The 26,620-nt window shown below is 39.7% G+C and overlaps 1 protein-coding gene across 1 annotated transcript in view; it reads right to left on the reverse strand.

Moving 5' to 3' along the window:
* Window positions 1-661: 661 nt before the first annotated feature.
* Window positions 662-26,620, reverse strand: part of LOC110295232 (dynein heavy chain 7, axonemal-like) — a 151,034-nt gene continuing 125,075 nt past the window's right edge. The window contains exons 23-29 of the mRNA XM_029475280.1: window positions 23,156-23,248; window positions 16,602-16,778; window positions 14,196-14,355; window positions 13,185-13,387; window positions 6,832-6,993; window positions 4,210-4,395; window positions 662-814 (exon numbers count right to left, since the gene is read on the reverse strand). Coding sequence (XP_029331140.1) covers window positions 662-814; window positions 4,210-4,395; window positions 6,832-6,993; window positions 13,185-13,387; window positions 14,196-14,355; window positions 16,602-16,778; window positions 23,156-23,248 — 1,134 coding nt within the window. The remainder of the gene's footprint in view (window positions 815-4,209; window positions 4,396-6,831; window positions 6,994-13,184; window positions 13,388-14,195; window positions 14,356-16,601; window positions 16,779-23,155; window positions 23,249-26,620) is intronic.

Raw genomic sequence — 26,620 nt, forward strand, 5'->3', positions numbered from 1 at the left:
TGAAAAGGGAACTTTTTATGCAAAGTAGGTAAAATGTCCTTGGACAGTAAATAAAGATGAATCGTAAAATAAACAAATGCTGTTAAATCAGCAGGAACCTAGAAAATAAAACAGGTAAAATTCTGCACAGATCCTCCCCAGACTACTTCTCAGGTATCTTTAAAATGATGGTTTCAGACTAGAGAGATGGCTCAGCAGTTAAGACCATTGACTGCTCTTCCAGAGGTGCAGAGTTCAATTCTCAGCTACCACATGATGGCTCACAACCATCTGTAATGGGATCCAATTAAAGAGAATGACAGTGTACTCCCATACATAAAATAAATAAATCTTTTTTTTAAAAAAAAGATGGTTTCCACCTAAAAGAAAGGAAAGAAAGAACATATGCTGTTTTGTGGGCAAGGCTTAGGCATGGAAGCAAAACAAAATGGAATCCCAAGAAGCAAGAGACTCAAAGAGATGCTTTTGTTCCAAAACAAGACTGATGAAAAGAAAATGGCCAAAGCCCACACTCTCTGTGCTGAGTCTGTAATTAAGGGATTATGTGGATTTTCTTTCTTTTGCTTTGTGAGCTTCTTCACTCTGGCAGTTTTGAAGAAGCCTCTGCTGGATGGTGGGGCAGACACATCTATGCTGGCTTGGCTCAGGAGCCATACAAGCCTCATACCATACACACCTGGGTAAGGAGAATGTTATCAAACAGCAGCTGTGTCTCTGACTGGTCCTTAGTGATGTCAGCGTTGGCATTCATCCCAAAGATTTCTGGTGCTGGGATCAGTGGCAGAGTCTTTGTGTATTCGATGTAGCTTTTGTGCTGCAAAGATGAGTGGAAGAAGTTGGAAGGTTAGACACAACTGTGAGGTTGAGCTTGGCTTGGATACAATGCTTTTCAGTCTTCAGTGGTAGAGTGGATGAGCCTACGAGACTGAAAACTGCATGCTTTCCCTTCCTTTCAGCAGGGACAATGATTAAACAACCATGGGTAAATTTAGAGAGGAAAGTTTAATGTCTAACTATTATAATATTTTTAACAAGGAAAGAGATGTCTAGGAATATAGGTAATATGGAGGAAGATGACAGCGGGAGATAGAAACTGATCATCCGGTGGACAGAGATGAAGTTTGTTCTGAGGACTTCTTTGCTGAAGCCAGAACTCCAGAACACAGTTCTGCCTCCATTTCCTTGTGCTTAGAACTGAGCAGCTTTGCCTAGAGTTGACTAGACCCCCAGAAAGTACCTAGAGGCTGTGTGGGAGCTGACTAAACCCCCAGGAAGCACCAGGACTCAACAGCTCACTTCCTTTCCTAAGCTTCAACTCCATTTCTTTTTTTTTTTGTTTTGTTTTTCGAGACAGGGTTTCTCTGTATAGCACTGACTGTCCTGGAACTCACTCTGTAGACCAGGCTGGCCTCGAACTCAGAAATCCACCTGCCTCTGCCTCCCAAGTGCTGGGATTAAAGGCATGCGCCTCCACTGTCCGGCTCAACTCCATTTCTACATAAGTTCTTTAAGTACTTAAAGGNATTCCATTTTGTTTTGCTTGCAAGCCTAAGCCTTGCCTCCAAACCAGTATATGTCTTCTTTCTTTCTTTCCTTTCTCTTAGGTAGAAACCATTATTTTAAAGATACCTGAGAAGCAATNTGGGGAGGCTCTGTGCAGAATTTTGCCTGTTTTATTTTCTAGACTCCTACTGATTTAACAGCATTTGTTTATTTTATGATTCATCTTTATTTACTATCCAAGGACATTTTACCTAGTTTGCATAAGTCCCCAGCTAAAAGCTCATTGGTCGGTATTCCCAGGTCCTCTACTCTGCTCCATCCTTTGTCTCCTCCCCNTCTCTCCTCTCTCACCATCTACAATCTCTATGAAACCCCCATCTATAAGGCTATAAAAACCAACCAACCAACCAACCAACCAACCAACCAACCAACCAACCTCTCTAGAACGCCCCTTGTAGGCCCTGTGTGGATCTCATTCTCCAAATTTGAAAGACAAGACCTGGAAAATCACTGACTCACAGCAGTTTTGGTGGCTGCCAGTTCTCCAGGGCACTGGTCCCCCATGACAAGCTTACAGAGAGCTCAGAAAGGTTCTATCACTCTCCAAGACACCCCAACATTTCTGTATTGCTGGACAAATTTTGTATTACATGTTTTTGGTGATTTTTTTTTTGGTGCGTTTGCTGAGGTGTGCCTGTGTGTGTTTTAGGTTTTTGTTTTTGTTTTTTGTTAGGGTGGTAGGTTCCTTTTTGTTGTTGATGCTTGGGTTTTTGTTTGTTTTTTGTTTCTTGTTTTTTTTGTTTTTGTTTTTTTTGTGTGTGTGTTTTATATTTGTTTTGTTTTTAAGACAGGTTTTCTCTGTGTAGCCCTGGTGTCCTGAAACTCGCTCTGAAGACCTGGCTGGATTCAAACTCAGAGATCTGCCTGCCTCTGGCTCCACAGTGCTGGGACTAAATGTGTGCACCTTGTACTCTTAGCTTTTAGCCCCCTCAGTGCTAAGAACCTAGGTGTACCTTCTACACTTATCTTCCTGATGACTATTCTAAGTTTATCATAGCTAAAATAATCTTTTCTGTTTATTCCAGTTTACTCTCATCATGGAAAATAGACCTAAATTTAGAAATAAAGGTTATCTAAAGTTTGTTATCCTGAGACACCAATCATTAATATATATTTGTATGAACATGTATCAAAATTTATATTTACTGAATCTGAAAAGGTGGTCCAATAGTTAAGAGCATGTGTTGCTCTTGCAGAGGACCAGGGTTCAGTTCCCAGGACCCAGTTTCAGGGGATCCAATGTACTCTTCTGGCCACTTTTAGTATTGCACACACACGAAGACTTACATATATAAGCAAAACACTCATACACATAAAAATGAATAAATCTTAAAATAAAGAACTTACTCTTAAAAAATGTTTTCACTGATTCTTATATAATCACACACTAATAATTTTATGATGTAGGTCATGTCACATACATGTCCCTTCACTTTTTTGTTTGTTTTTTAACACCCAAACAACTCATTATTGGTCTTGTTACCCCAGCATCAGCCCTAGATGATGGGTTTGAATTATCAAGTTATTTTGCATGAGTCTTGTGCATGCAGTCTCATGTTCATCCTTAATACATGTTATTTGACTCTGGAAATCAAATGGGAAATGACTGATGTACAATGGAAAGCCTTTGAAAGCAACCATGTGTATTATTCTGAAGGCAGTATGTGGGGCTGGAAGGAAAAGCAAAAGAAATCAGGCCTTGTGCCACACTGCTTCTCTGTCTTCTGCTTTGGCAGCCTTTGTCAGGCCCATCAACCTTAGTGGATCTGCCTCCTTGTTTGTAGAGAATGATACAATGTTAATTGGATGCTGCTGTGAGATTACTTAGGACTAACTAAAAATAACTGTGATATGAATGTTAATTATTACTTCTAACATTTTATGATCCCCATCCTGTGCATACTCATTCTAATTGTAACAAGGTATTTTTATGCAAACACCAAGCTCACAGTGATAACATCTCAGGTCATCAAGAAAATTATCTCCCATCACAGTGAGTAGGAAACTCTAGTTCCCTTTGCTCTCTAACTCTCTGTGTAAGGTCTATTCATCTACAGCTTAGAAAAGCATGGGAAATCACCATTAAAAACCATGTTGTCAGTTCCTAGGAGTGTCATGTTTTTCTGCTTTTAAAGGGGACAGGGATCCACCATATAATCAGCTTCCAAACGCTGACACCATTGCATACACTAGCAAGATTTTGCTGAAAGGTCCCAGATATAGCTGTCTCTTGTGAGACTATGCCGGGGCCTAGCAAACACATAAGTGGATGCTCACAGTCAACTATTGGATGGATCACAGGGCTCCCAATGGAGGAGCTAGAGAAAGTACCCAAGGAGCTAAAGGGATCTGCAACCCTATAGGTGGAACAACATTCTGAACTAACCAGTACCCCGGAGCTCTTGACTCTAGCTGCATATGTATCAAAAGATGGCCTAGTCGGCCATCACTGGAAAGAGAGGCCCATTGGACACACAAACTTTATATGCCCCAGTACAGGGGAACGGCAGGGCCAAAAAAAATGGGAATGGGTGGGTAGGGAAGTTGGGGGGAGGGTATGGGGGACTTTTGGGATAGCATTGGAAATGTAATTGAGGAAAATACGTAATAAAAAATATTAAAAAAAATAAAGGGGACTTTACTTACCTCACCAGAGGGAGGAATGAAATAGATGCCACTAGAGTCAAATTTGTATTGTGGATTTTCAACTAATTCTGTGCAGAAGAATTTATTGAGAATGCTGCGCAATGTGCGCCGGTCCCAGTCGTCGGTCACCCGGCCTCCATAATTACATTCCCCAGTCATGTAGCGGAGAGCATCGTAAGGAAGTTCCTAAAATTGAGAACTGCAGTGAGATACTAGTAGCACAGGGCATGGAAAAGTGTCCCCATTTGGCTACCACTGTTAAACTAAACATCTTCCTCAAAGTTGGCAACTGCATCACCTCCTTTTATATATCTTCCTGCTAATTATTGCTGATGTCCCTATGGTCTTTCTCTTATTTTATTTAGCTTCCTCTCAGCCAATGCTCAGACCAAAACTCCTGTTATTCTGCTGTGACTTGTTTAATGAACAAGCATATAATTTGAATTTGTAACATTTTAAAACTACTATTGAGGGTCTTAGTTGTGCATATTTCATCAACATTTGTTCTGTTTAATATCTAAATCATCTCACTCCTTTCTCTTCCAGAGGTATTACACCTCTGCCATGTTCCCTACTGAGGTTCAATTCTTAGAGTTGCTTGCCTGGTCTCCTAGATTACTTTTCCGTGGCTGTAATACGGGGACTAAAATCAGAAGAGTTGTAGCACAACTTCAAGCCAATGCTGGGAGCAGATTTGCTACTGTCTATCTGGGAGGATGCTACAGGCACTCGGGCTTTTGGTGACTCCAGGCCTTTGTTGCCTCATGACAGTGTAATTTCATCATACTTCCTACTTATCAGAGCTGTTTTCCAAGTGTGTGTGTGTGTGTGTGTCTTGGCCTGTAGATCAGGATGTAGCTCTCAGCTTCTGCTCCAGCACCATCCATGCTCTCTATCATGATGACAATGGACTAAGCCTCTGAAACTGTAAGCAAGCCCCCAATTAAATGTTTTCTTATATAAGAATTGCCCTGGTCACTGTGTCTTTCTATAGCAATGGAATACTGACTAAGAGAACATTCCTTTTCATGGTGACCAAGTGCCTCTTGACGCCTACTTTACTGAGAGTATTTTTATCACTAATAAATATGGGATTTTGTCAAATTTTTTTTTCTGTAACTACTGATAGGATCTTGTGTTTTAAATTTTCTGTAGCCTGTTGATACAAAGAATTTAATATTTTAAGTAATAAACCAAACTTGCATACATGAATGTATTTTTATTAACTCCTCATCATAGATTATATTTTAAGGTAAAATATATCCTCCAGATATTCAAATTGCTAACTACCAATATTCCTCCCTGGTTTTCTATAATTATCATAGCTCAGATACCTCCCCCTCTGGCATCTATTTTGGCTTTATTATTAGTTCTTTTCCAGAGGTCAGACTATGAGGAAACAATGTATCCCACTCATGATTCATTTGAATGTTTCTTCCACTTGAACTCTCCATCTTTATTAGTTCCTTGTTTGCTTTTATGGACATAGAAGCCTAAGTTGCAAGTTTGATATTCCAGTGATATATTTAATTAAAGATATCCAACTGAATTTGAATAAGATTCTGCCAAAATTTTGACAACTTACTTTCCCGGGTGGGAAGAGGTAGAGCTCCCTACTCTCCCAGGCACTTGCAGTGATTTACAGAACAGTTTTTCCAAGTTTCAAACTTGTTGTACCCAGTTGGCAAAGAGTAAAGAGGACATGCAATCATGCTCAATGTGTGATATTCCCAAGAGAGTGGGAAGGCAAGACAGAGAAAGATGGAGAGTAAGGGTGATTCCAGTAGAATGGAAGAGAGGGGAAAGGCTGGGAGGGAGGGAAGAAAGGGGAAGAGGTATTGTGCAAATTACCCTAGAGGTTGGGGTGGAACATCTCAAGTTCAAGGCCTGCCTGACCTACAGAGTAAGTTCAAGGCTAGCCTGGGTAAGGAAGTCAAATGGTGCCTCATGGGAAAAGAAAAGAAAAGAAAAAAACAAAACAACATTGGGGTGGTGATGCATGCCCTCAATTTCAGTATTCTGAGGCAGAAGAATTTCTGTGAGTTCCAGGCCAGCCAGGGCTATATAGAGAAATATATTTCCATTTCTCAAAATGGAAACCAAGCAATACAAGCCCCAGAGAGAATCAGCCTCAGAATGAAGAAAGCACGGGTGAAATTGGGCTCTCGGGACTCCTTCCAGGATCTAGTTGTCTTTTAAAATAGTTTTAGATAGTTTGTTTCCAGGCTCAAAATTAAAGATTCCACTTCTCAAAAAATGAATTCACTCTCCAGAAGAGAAAACTGGTAATGTTTATGCCCCACCCCACTTCCTAACCCAGCTGATTTATACTATTTTCATAATAAATATAACATCATTACTGTTTAAACCTCCTCAGGTGGCTATGTGCCAAAATACATGTTAAAACACAGGCTTCTAAGAGACAAACTGACATCCTAACTAGCTCCTAAAGCAGTTATAATTTCCTGTTATAATAAAGTACTATTTAATAGGCTACTGGGAACTGCCTTGCAATTTATTCCATAAGAACAGAATTAGCCATAAGTCCCTGCTCACTGCACCAACACTTAAACGTGACAAAGAGCATAACAGGTGAGGCCCTTGCTGTGATGTCTGTGGTACCTCATACTGGTCCAGGAACATGTGGAGTTGCTGCACACTGATTCTTAGATCTGTCTCATTGAATTCGTAAGGAATATTCCACCCCAGGGGTCCAAATTTTCGTCTCTCTTGTACCAAAGCATGAAAGAAACAGAGGCCATAAAGCAATTTCTTGAATTCCTCCTGTAATGAGAAGAAATTGTCCCATGACATTATTTTTCTGTGAACATTGCATCAAATTTGCAATGTTTTTGAATTAGTATAGTTATATTCCTTTGCTTATAAATTATATGAGGCTCTTTTCTCTGCTTCCTCCCCCTTCAAAAAAACCCCACCTAATACACAAATGTTTTTCCACAGGTGTTTCGGGCAAAAATCTGGTCAATCACCCTCAAGTCCAATTGGACCACATGGCTGTGTATACTACGTTTGTAGGAAACAGAGCAAGTCCATCTAATTTAAATTTTACAGGTATTTTTTTGGGGGGAGGGGGAAATTCTAACTGAAGCAACGCAACACAAGAATTATGAACTCTATGTATAGTCCCAGACTACTGTGGAGGAATTTCAAAGGAGATAATATGACCTAAATTGGCAGGTCCCTAACTTCAACAATACAGAATGCTAACAGCAGAGCTTGAGGTAGGACTGCAGAATGACTTCTTCAGACATCGAAACTGCTATGTTAGAAGTCAGCTTGCTCCCCTTCTCCCTGGTGAAGGGCATGGGGAGGCAGTCATCCTCGCTAGGAAGAGATCCAATGGGCCATCAGAGTTGACACTAATAACAGCTGAAAACTGTGGGAAAATGCAAAACTCAGATGTGAAAAAAGAGCAGAGGTTATAAGATCAGAGGGAAAGACCAGGTACTCAGCCAAGCAGTGGGCCAACCTAGTGGGAATCCAGAGGAGGAAGGGATGCTGGTAAAGACAACATGTATCATGGATTGAGGAAGCCTCCCAGTCAGAGCCAGTCTGAAGAGTGCACTGGAGAGCGTGAAACAGACTAGATCAGAAGTGTGGTGGGTAGGGGGTGAGGGGCAGTATTACCTCAAACCCATGCCCAGATCAAAAAATTCCCAGCTAAGATCAGGAATATCTGCCCCTTCCTGTTTCAAAACCACTCTGAAGTGAATGGTACCAACAGCTTCGAGCTGTGTCACAGGTCATGAGGAGGAGGATGGCAGCTCATTCTCTTCCCCTGATAGGATGCCACCCGCCAGCCAGGGACACTGGGTGAGAGTGTGGAGAATCCAAAGCCTGCATTTGTAATAACAACAATGTAGTAATTAACATATTGTGTCATACCTCCCAATTTCTGACTCAAGATCTTCTTGCAACTGGAAGTAACTATAGGATATTTTATTATTTAACAAAACCCAGAAACATCACAGAAAGGACTAAATTTTATCTCAGAGCATAAGGTCCTTTCACAGAATAAAATTGAAAAAGAAAATAGAAAACAGGGAGATATAAAATCAACCAAAAAAGAAATGAGAAAGACATTGACTAAACATGCCAGTATTATTCTGAATTATTTTGCATATATTGAACCATTGATTAAGTCAATAGTTAATTGTTGGAATCCAGATGTCTTAATGTAAAAGAAAAGACAAACATGAAGTGAAGACAGACAAGAATGAATGCGGAAGATGCAGTGAAACTGAAAATTCTGGCATGCTTCATGCCTAGAGTGCCTGTAGGACATGCACGTATACTTGCATGTTTGCATGCCTATGGATTTTCTTTCTTTAACTTTTGTTGTTGTTGTTTTTTGCTTTTCCATAGGTTCTCTCCATTTAGCCCTGTCTGTCCTAGAACTCAATACACAAACCAGGCTGACCTCAAACTCACAAAGATCTGCATGCTGTAATCCCTTTACACAGTGCTGGGATTCAAGGTGTGCACCACTATTTCTGGCTGTGTCTATATTTAAGTACCAAGGAAGTCATCTAATATCCATTGTGTTCTCCAATACCATTAACCACTCAGAAGAAGCATAGCTCTTTGGAAAAATGTCTGGCTCTATGACAGAATCATGAAGATTCCATGATGAGTCTGGATTATCTTACATTAGAAAGTGAGAGCTGCTAACAACATAGAATTCCTAAAGCTGAAATACACACAGAAAGCAGGTTAAAGGAGATCTTTTAACTACACATAGAAAACAATTTAATGGAGATCTTTTGACTAAATTGGAATAATGTGATTATAAAATTTTTGATCAATGAATTGCAAATCATTGAAGGGGGGAGGGGGATCAGTAAACCCTATGTCCATACCCATATCGGAAGGAACCACTGCTTAGAGGAGTAAGTGCCAAGCGTTGAAAGTTCCAAGTGCTGAAACTGGGGAATAACCACTTAAGGACCAACTCAACGAGGTGAGAATGCTCAGTTGATACTATAAATATGAATGGAAGTTGGAACACCTTTCCTCCCCAATGTGAAAGAGAAAAACCAATTATTAAGCAGTGGAGAAATTAATCAGTGCCTTTTTAGATAATCAAAATTTGTTTATCCATTGAGACACAGCATCACCTACTTAAAAATTTGGCTAAGAATAAATAAAAAAAGAAAGAAAGAAAGAAAGAAAGAAAGAAAGAAAGAAAGAAAGAAAGAAAGAAAAACCTGAAACCCTGAATCCAACTGTTAGGAAAATGTCACACAGATTCTGAATGAGGAAAATCCCATGTTAAAACAGTATCATGATAACGTAGAGGGGCAGTAGAGTGTGCTCCGGTATCGCGCACGAGGTGCCCGTGTCCCGCTTCCCAGCACCTGCAGTGAAGATGTCTCACGCATCCCCGGCAGCCAAGCCCTCCAACTCCAAGAACCCGAGAGTCTTCTTTGACGTGGACATCGGTGGGGAGCGAGTTGGACGAATTGTTTTAGAATTGTTTGCAGATATTTTTCCCAAAACTGCAGAAAATTTTCGTGCATTGTGTACAGGAGAAAAAGGAACTGGGTCCACGACCGGGAAGCCTCTCCATTTTAAAGGATGCCCTTTCCACCGAATTATTAAGAAATTTATGATTCATGGTGGAGACTTTTCAAATCAGAATGGGACAGGTGGCGAAAGTATTTATGGTGAAAAATTTGAAGATGAAAATTTCATTATAAGCATGATCTGCTTGTGGACGTTGTACATCGTGGTGCGGAGCCTAGTGCGCACCACGATGTACAACGTCCACAAGCAGCCTATAGCCTTAAGTTGTGTGCTGAATATTGGTGCTTGTAAGCTGAAGATGTCAAATTGGCAGGGGGCAATTGACANTTGCTTAGAGGCTCTTGAAATGGACCCTTCAAATACTAAAGCACTGTACCGAAAAGCACAAGGATGGCAAGGATTGAAAGAATATGATCAAGCATTGGCTGATCTTAAGAAGGCACAGGAGATAGCCCCAGGAGATAAAGCTATCCAGGCAGAATTGCTTAAAGTCAAACAAACGATAAAGGCACAGAAAGATAAAGAGAAGGCCGTGTATGCAAAAATGTTTGCTTAATAATATTAGACTCTCTTTAACTATCATACATTGATTATATAAAGGACAGGGTATATTACTGTCTCCACGCTCCCTGTTGTGTTTCCCTTGATCTTTGTCATTGTTTACATAGCAGTGCTGACATAGGTTTCTTCTTAATAAAGAGTTAAAAAGTACAGTGAATCTCACTTTAAAATGTTTCTGTCTGCATTTTCACCAAGAGTGGTATCTGGCCAATGTTTAAATTCTAACTCTCACTAAATTTTAGGCTTTGTGGATGGTCTAGCCCAGCAGTTCTCAACCTGATGGTCCACTGAAAAACATAGATATTTTTATAGTATGGTTCAGAGCAGTAGCAAAATTACAGTTATGAAATAGCAACAAAAATAAATTTATGTTTGGGGTCACTACATGAAGAACTGTACTAAAAGGTTGCAGCACTAGGAAGGTTGGGAACCACTGATGTAACTGTCACGTTTATGTGTATAAACCAGCGGGCATGGCTGCGTTTCAATAAAATGGTTTTTAAGTGAAAAACAAAAAACAAAAAAACAAAAAACAGTATCATGAAGTACATTCTTCAGAAAGGACAGTGTTGTAGGCAAGAAGGGCTGAGGAAATGCTTCAAGTTAAAGAAAGCAGACTCCTGGAAGCAAGCTCAGAGGCACAACCCTTGCCAAGCCTGCCTAGGCCTGGGTTTGGGCTCCAGCACCACATGGATGAAGCATAAACAGCATGAAGAAGGTAAAACAGACATAAGAAATAAGCATGACCCTGAACCTTACACCAATTCTCACACAGATGACGAAATGATGCTAGTAGCTGACAACACTGAACCACATGAGAGAGTGACAGTTACATTTACAATGAGTAAGAACAATACCAAGGTAAGTCAATGTCCCTATTCATAAAACATACATAAATACATCTAACGTGGGACCTACAGGTCCCATGTACCTCAAAATACCTATGAANGTGACCTAAAACAAAAGTTTAAACATTCTGGGAGTTTTGGGTAACTTCACTACATGGCTTGCAAGTATGAACTTTGTAGGTATCAACGTCATGTCTCTATGTCAAAGGAATAAAAATTTCCGAAAGTATTCAAGGATAAGGGGTCATGATAGATCTAGTTTGCTTTCGACTGGTGTTACACACACACACACACACACACACACACACACACACACACAGTAAAGCCTTGTGTCTTTTGCTTGTTCTACATTCATGATTTTAATCAACCTTAGATTGAATTTTTCTGATTGTGCTGGTGTTGAATATAGATTTCTTACTCTTTGCACAAGAAAACTGACAAATATTCATATACTATTAACATTATATGATAGAAGTGACATATACATTATTTAAATTAGCATATAGGAGGATATATCTAAGTTATAGGCAAATGCCATAACATTTTATATGAGGCTGAAGCATCTATGTGTTTGAGTATCTGAGGAAAGCTCTAGACTATAATGAAGCCTCTATAGCTGCCAAGAGATGACTGAGAACACACACACACACACACACACATACACACACACACAGAGGGAGGAGATACAGGGAAAGAGAGAGAGAGAGAGACATAGACACAAAGACAAAGAAACGCAGAGACACAGAGAGACTAATGCGTATATGCACAGATATTATTGTATTTGGGTACATAGAGAGGAACACAAAACAACAAACCAACTGGTATAAAAATTAATAGCAGGTGAATATTAAGAAGGACATAGATTGTTCCTTATACTATTTTTATATTTTCAATTTTCCTATAACTATAAAAATCATTCTCAAATAAAAAGTAAATGTAAAGTTTACATTTACTTTCATTCTCAAATAAAATGTAAAGTTGTAAAGTGTTATGGAATTTAATAAGATTTTTATCTTGGGTTGGAACTGTTTCATAAACACCTCTAACTCTAAAATGTTATTACTATGGGAGAGACCCTTTAATTTAAAAGAAAGACATGGTAGGTTACACTTACAACGGGGCTCTGTTCAGTCTACCATATGGAGAGATAACTCCGTATGATAACTCAGAATCACCAGCTTTCACCAAGCTTTATCAGTACAAAAGCCAGCCATACACACAGGTCCTGGAAGTTCAGGACAAGGTTGACTTGGTTTTGAATGTATATATGTGTATTTCTTTCTTTTTTTCTTTGTGTGTGTGTGTGTGCGCGCACACACATGGGCAAATTTTTGCTTAATGGAAGTACTTTAGTGCTTTATCATGTTGTGCACTTAAGTAATGTTCAGACATCACGACTATGAGCTTTCAAATGGCAAAACTTATCAAGGTTCATAACCCTGCACATTAAAGAACCCTCCCATTTTTAATTACAGCAAAACACCATGAAACAATTTTAGGTCACAGACACTCAGACAGATTTCTAATCATGAAAACAGTGGGTGTTTTCCCTGCTTGCCTGGTGGCTCCAGAAAAGACCCTTATGAGTCCCATCAATCGAGGAGGAAAACCATTTTGGCTCTCATTATGGTTATATGGAGGAAATGTTTTTATGTTTTAATTTAGAGGGATGTTCCCAGATAGCAAAGGGCTCAGTTCATATCCTGGAACAGGTTCTCCAGCCTTGCAGATTTGCGCTGGGAATGACTTACAGCTGACTCTCTCAACAGAAGCCTACATTATTAATGATATTCCATAATATCTCAGCTGAGCAGGATTGGGGCTGGTGGTAAAATTAAAATAAAATATTAATAAAATTGACTTCAGCACAGTCAATAATCAGTAATGAAAACCAACTGTGCTGCAGAGCAGGGGGCCTATTTAATTTGTAGTTTTACTCTATGCACACATCCCTGATCACTAGGGGCCAACTTGAATTGCTTTACAGGGCTGGGGTGACAGGACTTAGCCATCACTAACAGGCTTTTTGCAGCTGTCAAAGAATTCAGGGTCAGAGATCGGGTCCATGAGGTATGATCGGATGATATTTGCCCGTAATCCTTTCGGTGCTTCGTTGGTCATTTTTACTCCATTCTGCAGGACCGACACAGGGAAATTTGGAGATGGGTAACTCGTCAGCCAGATTCGGAAATCAGGGTGTGTTGATTCTGGGCTTAACTCCTGTGAGAAAATAAATCACAAACAAGCGTGAGTAAGACTCAAGGAATCATCTCCATGTCTGTTAGGAACAAACTGTCTGGAAAGGGAAAGAAACATCTCTAAACAGAGATGGAATTGTTGCAACTTAAGCAGAAGCCCAACATTCATTGCTGAGTCACCACACTTCACTGAGAAGGCCCAGAATGTTGTCACTCCACTGACAAAATTAATTCACATAATTGTACAGCTTACACAAGTGCTATGTAGTTCAGAGTTGGCTCAAAGACTAAACTCTTCTTAATGGGTTCATGCCTGCACAGATGTTTTTAAATATTTCAAAAATAATTATTTACCCACAGCTAGATTAAGACTAACCCTCTCCTCTTGCTGCAGCCAGATTTGGGAGTTAAGCTGCCAGTGAAGACAAATCAATATTACTCCAAGCTGGAATTATTTGTTTAAGAGAGAAGGGTGTTTTAAAGGGCAAGAGCTAGTGTATCCTGAAGCCTCAGTATTTATCACTACTACCTCTATAGTGAACCCTAGAGGTCAGAGAGCCCTGAATTAGCACTGCGATATTAAGGCCCAGGAATAGCTACTGAGGCCTGTTCCTCTGAGACACAGACATTCTGAAATAAGCACTCCATGGGGTGAAGGGGTATCAGCTGTAGCCTGACTGTGTGTCTGCCTGTTTTTTTTTTTTTTTTTTTTTTTTTAGGTAAAGTGTTTAATATGAACCCATGTTTATAGTGATCCAGCTCTGCTTGTGGACGTTGTACATCGTGGTGCGGAGCCTAGTGCGCACCACGATGTACAACGTCCACAAGCAGTCACAAACTTTCTCAAGAGTTGGCATCCAAGAGGTGGCAAGGTGACAGTTTTGAAGAACAACCCAGGTCCCATCCTTGACAGCTTTCTCTAACATCTTCATAGCGATGGGCCCTTGGCCTTGGCCCAGAGATAGAGAGCTAAGTTTTGAGCCCCCATATCCCTGTGTACAAGAACAACAAATATGTGATTTTAGCATCATACATTGGTCCAAACAGACATAACCTAAACACGTGCTAATCAAAACTTAGATGAAATAGTATAGAAATGATCACCGTGATAAGAGGAAAATTCTGAAGGCTCTTTGGCTGTTGACATAAGATATAGAAAATAAAAAAATATTAAGAAGCCTTTCTAATAAAGGCGAAAATTAAAGCAACCCTGAAAACATGAAGCTAAGAAGGAAAACATGAGCTGGAAGATGAACTTGCCCAGTCACCTTGAGCAAATGTGTCAGTTACTTTAGATACTCATAAAATTAGAAGAACAAAAACTTTAACCACTGACTGCCAATCAACAACTTCCTTCAGCAATGCTGTGGGGATGTGTCCGCAGCTCACCTGTGGCTTTTTGATCTCCTCATTTTAGGGTAGTTGTCCCCAGATTCCTAAAAGAGGCCCCAGTGACAGAGGCAGTGGAAGAATGGGTCTTGGTCCCCCTCCAACTGCTCATTGCTATACTCATTGTTTTAGGATTTTACTGCTGTGAACAGACACCATGACCAAGGCAGTTCTTATAAGGACATTTAATTGGGCCTGGCTTACAGATTAAAAGGTTAATAAGTCTATTATCATCAAGGTGGGAGCATGGCAGCATTCAGGCAGGCATGGTGCAGGAGGGGCTGAGAGTTCTACAGCTTCATCTGAAGGCTGCTAGAAGAAGACTGGCTTCTAGGCGTCTAGGATTGAGGGTCTTAAGCCCACACTCATAGGGACACACCTCCTCTAACAAGGCCACACCTACTTCAACAAGGCTGTACCTCCAAATAGTCCTTGGGCTAAGCATATTCAAACTAGTACAGTCAGTAACTCTGTGAGAAAAAAAAAAAGACAACTTGGTGGGGAAAAAATGTAGAGGTAGAAACTGGAGAAAATGCAGAAGGATGACAGACAGGGCAGGAGAATGGCAACATTGCCTAACACCAAAGAGACACACAGAGGAAACAGAGATCAAAAGGATGTCAAAGCAATGTTGATTTGTAGAGATAAGCCCCATGCATAATAGACACTTGGAGCTACCTCCATTCCAGCTATGCCACTACATTTCTTATCTCATTTCCAATATCCCTGCCCCAACTAGTGGTCTGCTTCCATTTTATAATACTCAGTCAATCCTCTACAGTCCAACTGAGATGACGTTACAAATGAATGGTCATGCTACATAAAGTACATCTATCTTTAATCATGGCATCCGTATCTCAACACTTCTGAAGCAATCAGAACGCTGTATCAGACAGTCAGTACTCATACAATATCCAGGCTATTCAAGTGCCAAGTGACCCAATAAAAACTTCTTTAATTTTAAAGTCATGTAGCTTTCAGGAAGCTATCCTCTCTTTGCTTTAATATCCCTCGCTATGAAATGGAGATTTACTTTAAAGTCTTCTGTATAATTTCAAAGAGAAAAAAATTAATAACATTTACCACCAAAGTTTACTGTAGGCCATGACCTCAATCCACCAAAGTTCATTTTAGGTCATAACCTCCATGCAAATGTTCCTGTCAGTTTTAGAAAGTGCCAGAAATTGTTTAGATTATACCAAAATGAGGAACATCAACTCAGAACCATCCAAAAACCTGTTCATTACTTTCTTCTTCTAGACAGTGTGGCATAAGAACACTNACAGCAAATTAATTTGAATGTGTTTTAAATTCTCTTACAAGTATAGACGATTGAGCATACTCTCCTGGCAGTGAGGGTATAATGTATAGCTGCTCTGAGAGTCAAAGAGCGCTGCCGTCCTTTAGAGACTAGGAAGAGGGGTGTGACTAGAAGCTTCACCCTGGAGCTATTGCCTGAACTAAATCAACCAAGTCCACGTACTGGCGTAAATGCTGCAAATGTTGAAAGAGGAAATGTTCCTCAACTCCCAATTTTAGTACAGGTTGGTCTCAAACTCATGATCCCCCTGCCTCTTCCTCCTTCAGCAAATCCTAATGGCACATGCCACCGCAACTAGAGATACCCAATTTTACTTTCACAAGTTATGTAAGGAGCCACTTTAATGTAAGTGCTGCCAATGAGTATCATTTTCTTGGGACTCTGTCATGTTTCAGAATTCCAAGCCCTTCCTGTGGCTGAGTGACAAGTTTTAGCTTTCTCTCATCTTTTAAGACATTAGTTAGAGCAAAAATTAATTATCATAAAGGAACGTGACAGTGTCAGATAATGTAATCTGCTGTGAAGTACCTGGTCATCAGCGAATTTCAGAAGAGCATTCATGGGATCTGCTCCAGGGGAGAGCACAAAGATCAATGGTGCACAACAGTTACTGTCCCCAAATGCCTTGGCCAAGTCAAAGGGGGGTGGCTCAATGAAAGGGCGCCCCAATTTCTTGATTATGAATTCCTGCAGCATCGGAATAACCTAAAAGGGACAAGAATATTTGAAAGAATAGTCAAGCGCCGGGCGTGGTGGCGCACGCCTTTAATCCCACTACTCGGGAGGCAGAGGCAGGCGGATTTCTGAGTTCGAGGCCAGCCTGGTCTACAAAGTGAGTGCCAGGACAGCCAGGGCTACACAGAGAAACCCTGTCTCGAAAAACTAAAAAAAAAAAAAAATAGTCAAAATAGTTACAACTTCCAGGAGTTTTAAAATAAAACCGTCAGTGGGTGTGCTAGCATATGCATGTGACCTCAGCACTGCAGAGTCTACCAATTAACCAGTTCACGGTCGAGCTGCACTGCATCACAAGACCCTGTCTCAAAATAAAGTGAACTGGACTCCCCTGTATAGATTAGGTGCAAACAGTGGGAGTTCTAGGGTGTTATTCTGTCCATGAATGCCTTCAGAAAAACAATTACAGATGATTCTAATAATAAGTGATGACTTGTAGGAGACACCAAATTCAAAGACCATTTCTCCCACTCTTATGATTGTTATTTGTCTGCAGTTCTTGATGTAGGGTTGAGGCCTTTTGGTATTAAATCACTGATTATATTCCCATCAAGGTTTGTGGGAAGCAGAGCTCTGTAAAAAAAAAAAAATCACAAGCTATTTACTAAGAAACAAGCCACTCTGTATTGGCAGATTGTCTATCAGGACAATTTTCTTGGGGCCTGTTTGAAAAAGGCAAACTCTATGGCTTGGGGTCTCTGCAGGAGTGGATATGTGTTGATAGTAAGGACACAGTCAGCCTTGTCTGTTCCATCCCCTGTTCTCCAGTGAGAAGCTACACCTGGCACTTCTCGGTTGTCATGCCAGTTAATTGTGACCCAGGTGTGACCTAAACAGGATGCATGACATGATTCTTGTTCCAATCTCAACAAACTACAGACGCTCCCTTCAACTATAAACACTCCATCTTCTTGCTTGCACTTTGTCAGTGCTGATGGTTCCCTCTTAATAAAACATTGGAAAAGAAAGGCATCATTACAAAGCTTAGATCTGAAGAAGGAAAAACGAGGCAAACATTTCAACAGATACCAGTGTACTCATTTCCTGACAGGTCTTCCTCTGTCTTTGTGCAGAGATTCGTTTGTGATGCTCACTTGAGATGATTTTTTTCAACAGGTGAGAACAAAGCTACCAAATCATTTCTCTAGGTAAGTAAAAGCAAATTTTATGCTGGGTTAAATTTATGACAATATTCTTCAGATTTATGTCACACCAATGAAGGAGATAAATCCTGTATTTGATGTCAAGCTTGGGCATAGGATCAAGAACAATGTCTCCCCTTTGCCTTTATAAGAACTGCATGCATACACTTGAAACTGAATGTGGCAAGTCCCAACATTGGGCTAATACAGCACCAGATCCCCTGAGGGCATTTTTTAAAATTTGTTTTGCTTGACTTACTCTGCTAAATATTCAATTATCTCCTTTGAATATAAGAATACCAAGCAGAATAAGGACTTCCACACTGCAGTACTGAAATGCCAATAGACTCCTTCAAAGCCTCCATTAACACAGCTTCTGTAAAGATTCATATTTTTATTTCACATACACTTGCAGTTTTTGAAAGTCACATTCCCTTTGATAACAAGTTACAGGCACAGATGTTCATATGACTAACATCATACATATAATCTATTTAATTACCTAACTTCAGCTTATGTCTTAAGAAGTATCTACCAAACGCACTTTTAACCCTGCTCTGAAACACATATTTCTGCTCAAAATTTGAAGTCACAAATAGTAGCTCTCTGTTTCTTTATCTTGTTCTCACGAACTAATCAGTCCTGCCACACAGAATGCTGTGGGCATCTCCGTAAGAGCTTAGTTAGCATAGAAGGAATGTGTGAGTCCAACATGCCAGCTATAGGACAGAACACAGCTACCTCAGAGGAAGGAGTAATGGAAAGAGCTCGTGAGGACCTCACAGTCATCAGCAGAATGGCTGTCAATATAGGATGGGACTGTACAAATATATCACACTCCCCACCCCCAGCCCAGGGTAGCAATTCCACATGCCTGGAACATTCTTCAGCTGCAGGAGCAATTTACAAGTGCCTAGTATCTAAAAATGATAGTATCCTCTGGAACCAGTTACAAGTGCCTCCAAACACCAGTTATAAGTTCTCTGCAACATCTATTTGAACAAGATTTGTGAATAAAACCATCACCATATCATAATGCTCTTTAAAGTCAGGCACATGTATTCTCCTGCACATGTGTGTGGCTAGGAATGCTGAACCAATGGAGAAATATCCAGATTCAAGTTAGACTTTTATTTATATATTTGTGTGTTTGTTGGTTTATTTGGTGTGTGTTGCAAGGCAGTGAGTGGACATGACTACAGAGAGAGTGGAAGTTAAAGGTCAGCTCGCTGGACTACACTCCTCCCTTGTGGGTTCAGGGGGCTCTAACTCAAGTCACTAGGCTTAAGGAGGTACCTTTACCCACTGAATCATCTTGCTGGTCAGAACTAGATTTCTTTTTTCTTTTAGCATCTATGGAATGAGTTAATACAAAGTCTCAAGATTAAAATTTTATAGTCAAATTCCAGAAATTCTAGACAACAACAAACCATCAAAGGATGAATTCACACACACTCGAACACATATACATACATTCATATGTGTATACATGCACACATGTACACACGCTCAATTAATGTCTAGATAATTTCTTCATGCTTCAGTTCCTTTGAATAATCACAAATGGCTAACTCACTGCAGAAATATTAAAAATATCTTAATTTCCTACCCTAGACCTCATCATTTTCTTTCTCATTACCATTCTTTGCACAAAGGGACTTTCTTCCCTCATCAGATTAAAACAACAGCAAAACACAACACTTATTCAACAGCACCTTTCCTCCCCAAGTTAGCTTTAACCTCATCACAAAATTATAGTCTTGCAAACAAAATGACAGATTCAGAGACTTGAAGTTTCCTAAAAGCTAGTTTGTGATAGGAATGGCCCAGTTTTTGAAAGAGGGACCTGCTGGTTTACCTGCACAGGTAAACATGGCTGTCTGTTAGCACTGGACGGTCCAGTTAGGAATATATGAGCATCTGTCCTGAAGAGAAGAGAAGATAGATTCCACAATTTCACTTTTCAGACTATAAAAGAGCAAAACTTGCTTGCTTCCCAATAGGAGACTAGAACTCCCAAGGTAAAGGCAGACTGTGCCAGCAATCAGGCTCACCAGATGATAAACTCCTCTGCACTAGCAATCTGATGGTTCCAGCATTAGGTTTGTAAAATGAGATCTGTCAGTAGCAAAGATTTCAGACTCATTATGGCAGCCATCTTCTCAAAGGCAGGAGAAAAGCCTGTGTTTTCTCCTATGCATGCTTTTCTGATCAGTGCAAATTCCCACAACATTTATCTGAGCTCAGAGACGCTTATTAACTTGAATCTGACAAGTTTCTTATTGAGAGCTGATGGATTTGTACTTTGTTTACAGTTCAGAATGATAGAACTGTGGCCAGAAGCTCTTTATTTTACAAATGACTCTGAACATTGCATACCTTAGTACTTTCCACTCCACATGTTTCTTCCATCAGTAAGATACTATAACTATTACATTTTAAGGGAAACTATGAGCCCATCTCATTTTCCTACTGGTGACTTAGCAAGAATCTTTCCAATTTCTCTAAACAATAGCACTGGAAAGCCTGGCAACCTCCAATTTCTGACTCAGTGGTTCTCAACCTTCCTAGTGCTGCGACCCTTTAATACAATTTCTCATGTCGTGGTGACCCCCAACCATAAGATTATTTCATTGTTACTTTATAACTGTAACTTTGCTACTGTTGTGAATTATAATATAAATATCTGATATACAGCAAAACGGATATGTTGCCCTTGTGAAAGATTCATTTGACACCCCACTTCAAGGAGTCACAATCCACAGGTTGAGAACTGATGTTCTAACCATTCCAGTGCATTCAAGTGTTAGGGTAGGTTTTCAAGAGGAAATGGAAAGGAGACCCACCTCTCAAAAATCCCCCAAAAGAATTTTGTTAATTTTCCTTGTATATATATATATATATTCTTATAACCTAGAGACAGTGAAGAAATAAAATGTATATACTAGAATCTCAAATGTTGGTCTCTTATAGTGCTGTTCTCCTCCCTAGGCTAATACCATTCTACTCTGGGAAACCACCTTTTTAAAGGCAGAGTAGGCATATATCACCATATAGCATATAGCTTCCAAAATAATTAATTCACCACTAAAACTTGGAGTACCTGGAAACACTTAAGTGTAAAGAGCATGAAGTTTCTGGATAATATATTGGCATTCTAATAATTATTTTTATATTGAAAACATACATGGGTATGGTGGCATAAAATTGTGACCAATTAATTTCTTCATTTAGGATAAATGGAAAATATCTGTAGTTATAAATGATTGTGGCTTAACACATATGAGCATCTGTAAAATCTGCAGTCATGTGTGATCCAGGCACTCTTCAGGGGTGGACAATGATCAAGTCTTACGGCACTTAAAGATCAACACAGGCATGTACAGGTTTGATGGGAGAAGTGTCTTGGAAAACCTCGCTTGGCAGCTACATAATATCAACTAGCCAAGGCAGGCCTGTACCCATCATCATCACTTTAGATACAATTAAAGGAGAAGAAAAATTGAAATATTGCTAAACATCATTTTGTAATTTTTCTATTCTAAAAAGGGGAACATAGGAATAGATTGGAAAACACTGTAGGGAACGTTGTTGGATGGGACAGGTCAGTATGAAGCAGAAGATTAATTGTGGTTTCAAAACAAACAGAATAACATCAGTCAACAGAAAAATAGACCCCGACACATGAAAACACCTCAGCCTATGTAACTCCCACCTTCAAAAACATAAGGAATATGAAAAGTTATATTTGATCTATTTAATAGTTTAACATATTTTCAGATTAAAATGTCAAGTTTCAAAAATATAAACCTGCGGAAGGATATATGCAGATGAAGTTGTCACAGCTAAGATAAAGGCCCACAAAACCTTGTGAGCATTTCATTTTCTCCACCTTAAAATAGAAAGTGAACATCTGAAGCTTCTATGAAAAGCCATTCTTTTCAATGTTCTCAAAGGGTGCATTTGATTCACAAACATCAAACCAGTGTTCATTTACCTCAGCAACAGAGGCCAGGGCAGAACTGTGACTTTCATAGGCCATAGATACTTTGTGGGCTACTTTCTCTATTTAAAAAACTTAAGCCGGGCGTGGTGGCGCACGCCTTTAATCCCAGCACTGGGGAGGCAGAGGCAGGTGGATTTCTGAGTTCGAGGCCAGCCTGGTCTACAAAGTGAGTTCCAGGACAGCCAGGGCTATACAGAGAAACCCTGTCTCGAAAAACCAAAAAAAAAAAACTTAAATATATTACTCTACAATTGTTTTATATAAAGATAAATCTAATAAAGGCTGGACTGTATTCTGACTAAAAGCTTAAACATGTGGACAAATTTCTATGCTGAAGCTTGGAAAGCAACTGAGAGCTCTGACAAAGGGATACCTCTACCTCAGATTATCCCTGACATCTATAAAAAAGTCTATTATATATTACTTTCACCATTTAAATTCTGCTTTCATAAGGGGAGGAGTTGGAATGTAAGCAATTCCTTTGAAAACAAATTCAAGTTGTAGATACTGTGAGTTTTGAAGTAATTATGTGAAACTTTAATTTGTTTGTAACAATGGCAGTTATGATAGTTCCCCAATAACCCCCTGATCACATTATACTGGCATCTCTGAGGATATAGGTCAACAAACGTAGGCAAATTCATTTTCTATAGACTGTAATACAAATGAGGACACTAATAAGTATTGAAAGGACATGTCTACTGCTTTGCTGGCTGTATATTTATTATTTAAAGAAGTTAAAATAACATTACTAACATTGCCTTCTATTCAACAGTGACTAAAGCTTTAAAATATTCCACATATTTACTAAATGCTGTGGTGTGGTGTGTATAAATATAGATGCACATTTAGAGAAGACATTCTAGATATTCTAATATATAAACTTGACGTTAATGCCATTGACTAGTTTCACCAAAGTAATAAAATAAAATGAAAATGAGATTATAGCAGGCAAAGCGAGAAGTCTTTGACAGAGAGGAACCAAAAATCATAAAGAGTAATCATAAAAGCATATCACCAAAAATACATTCTATTAGCTATTAACCCAGATGCAGACACAGTTAGGAGATCCATTAGAAGGACATTGGGTTACTTCTGTAGATTCCTCCATCCACCCTGAGTCTATGAAGAAATGGAGTTTGTCTGAGCTGTGCAGAGACAGGATGGGATGAGAGCTGCTCAACAAAGCCCACACTTGCCTTGTCTGGCCTCAAGCAACGGATAATAAGCATCCTCTGAAAGTCGTTTGCTTTATTTTCCCAATCTTCTGGAAACATCTCATGGTGTGGCTCCTAATATTATAGTACATAAGTCAATGTTAGAGGTTATTTCTAAAAGTAATAATATTTTACAAATAAGCATATACTTAGAGAAGACATAATTCCTGAAATCAAAACACTTGTGTAAATTTTATTTTATTTAATCTGTGGGGGAAATTAATGTCAACATTACAATGTTTCATGTAAGCATTTGAAGTTTACAAGCAAGTTTCCTGGCTTCCTCTCTGGGTTCCACATAGTGAATGCAATTGCAATTTTAAACTAAAAAGAAATACTCAGAAAAAAAAAGACTAGAAAATATTTCTAGGATACATTTCCATTAGCAACATGAAGAAACCCAAAGTACCCATTCCAAATGATTGAACCCATTCTACTTATCATATATGACAGGTACCCAAGTAAGGCCAGGTGTCGGCACCCAGGGGCTACCACCTACCTAACTCTCTCTGGTTAGACCTAGCTGTCTCTATACAGAGCAGCTACCTATCATGTTCAAGAATAGTAAAAATCATAAGAGCAGAAACAGAGTAGAAAATAACTGGGAACTGGAAAATGCTTAACCTTTATGACAAAGTAATGCTGAAAAAGGACTACTGTCTTACTTAGGGTTTTATTGCTGTGAAGTGACCCCATGACCAAGGCAACACTTATAAAGGCAAACATTTAATTAGGGCTGGCTCACAGTTTGACAGGATTAGTGCATTGATATCACTGCAGGAAGCACGGCAGCATCTAGGCAGATGTGGGGCTTGAGGAGCCTAAAGTTCTATATCTTGATTCAAAGGTAGCCAGGAAAAGACTGACTTCTAGTCAGCCAGGAGGAGGGTCTCACAGCCAATCTCCACAGTGACACATTTTCTCCAAGGCCACACTTTCTGATAGTGCTACTTTCTGGGCCAAGCATATTCAAACCACCACAATCTACTCCCTGGCCCTCATAGGCTTGTTCAGGCACATGAGTCTATGAAGGCCAACCTAGCCATAGCATAATATAAAATACATTGAGTCCAACTTCCAAACTCCCCATAGTCTATAGCAGTCTCAACATTGATAAAAGTCCAAAGTTCAAAGTCTCTTCTGAGATTCATCCAATCACTTAACTGTAATCCTCTATAAAATCAAAATAAAAAAGCAGATCACAAAACTCCAATATCACAGGATATACATTACTATTCCAAATGTCATAGAGAGGAAATACTGTACCAAAGCAGGACCAAAAATCATCTGGGCAAACTCCAAACTCTGCATCTCCATGTCTGATGTATGTAAAAGTGCTCTTCATATCTCCAATTCCTTTCATCTTTGTTGACTGCAACAACTATCTATCTTTTGGGCTGTTTCCAATCACTGTTAGCAGCTTTCCTCAGCAGGTATCCCACATCTCTGGTATCTCTAACATCTTAGGATATTTATAGCAACTTCAACTTTTCACTCTCTTGATCCAATATCTGGGATCCACACATGATCTTCTAGGCTCCTTTAAAGGGCTTGCATCATTTCTCCAGCTCTGCCTTCTGTAGCACTCTAGGTTCTGCTCAATTCCACTCCACTGCTGCTGTTGTTCTTGGTAACCATGCCATTCCATGGCACTGGCATATCCAAAACACTGGGGTCTTGTACTGCAACTAGGCTCCACCAACAGCCTCTCATAGGCTTTCTCTATGATGCCAAGCCTCAACTTCTTTGCATGACCCTTCAGTCCTGGGCCATCAATTGCATTTGAGGCTGCATCTTCAGTAGTGGCCTTTTCTGGCCTTTCACAGTACCAAGCTTCAGCTGGTCTCTATGACCCCTTCATGCCTTTAAAACCAGCACCACCTGGGTGATTCTTACATATTACCAAGTCCAGCTGCAGCATGAGACATAACCTTGTCTATCTCTGAAACAGAGGCTCTCAGAGAACACTTCCCAGAAGATTTCACCTCAGTGATTATGGTCTCTTCTTAATCACTGTTAATGTCTTAGTTCCAGCTAACCAGCAACAATTCTCCCAGTAGTCCTTTCTGTTCTTGACTCTAAGGCCAGAGCCACAGGGCTGAAGCTGCTGAGTTCTGCTGCTTGTTTGGGCTGAACATGTCCCTCTTGTTCTACTACATCATCACCAGCTTAATGTTTTTCAATTCCTTTATGGACGAAGCTTGGCTGTCCTGAAATTTGCTCTCTACATGACCATGAACTCAGAGATCTGCATGGCTCTGTCTCTTGAATGCTGAGATTTAAGGCATGCATCACCACACTTGAATGTAATCTTTTCTCTACTTAGGACTTGCTCTATACCAGGCTGGCCTTGAACTCAGAGATCTGCTTGCCTCTGTCTCCTGGGTTTAAAGGTTGTACTACTTACCATGCCTGGACTTAAGCTTTTCATGGTCACTATTCCTCAATATTGGATCAAAAAACTGTCTCCTGCATTTCTGAATTGTAGGTCATTCCAGATTAAAAGTCCAAATGAAAACAATAACCAAACAACTTTTCCTTGTTCAATGATAAACATATAAACAATAAGCTTAGCTTATTGCCCCAAAGTCACCACTCCCTAATCTCCTCTAACACAGGATTTAGCTACATTGTAGTTCTTTTTTTTCCATTTTATTTATTTATTTATTTTTAATTAGGTATTTTCTTCATTTACATTTCCAATGCTATCCCAAAAGTCCCCCATGCCCTCCGCTCCCACTCCCCTACCCACCCACTCCCACTTCTTGGCCCTGGAATTCCCCTGTACTGAGGTATATAAAGTCTGCAAGTCCAATGGGCCTCTCTTTCCACTGATGGCCAACTAGGCCATCTTCTCATACATATGCAGCTAGAGATACATTGTACTTCTTGGCACCCTTTTATTACTTGAAACATATATTTTGTATTTTTCCTTTCTAAACCTGATTAAGTTTAATCAAAATGCTCTTCTTTAGAGTAAATCAGAGGATGAAGTCTATGCTGGGCTTTTCTGAGACTTCCTTTGTTAATGCAATTAATATGAATCTCTTTACCTTAGCCTTGGACAAACTCTTCAGAAAAGGCCAAAAAACATCCGCATTCTTCATCAAATCATAAGAATCATCTCCAGGCAACATACCAAAATTACTTCTTTTTTTTTTTTTTTTGAATCCTAGAACCAGGCTCCTACAGTTCAAATTGCCCTCAGTACCAATGTCTTCCAAATTCGTATTAGAATGGTCTATTAAGTACTACTTAAAGCATTCCACTGCTTTCCAAATCCCAAGGCCCCAAATCCACATTCCCCCAAACAAAAATATGGTCAGGCCTATCACAGCAATACCCCAGTCCCTGGTACCAACTTCTGTCTTAGTTTGGGTACTAAAATGTTACTGTTAGTTATTGCTGTGATCAAACACTATGACCAAGGAAACTCTTATAAAAGCC

This window comes from Mus caroli, chromosome 1, assembly GCF_900094665.2.
Source record: "Mus caroli chromosome 1, CAROLI_EIJ_v1.1, whole genome shotgun sequence".
Lineage (NCBI taxonomy): Eukaryota > Metazoa > Chordata > Mammalia > Rodentia > Muridae > Mus > Mus caroli.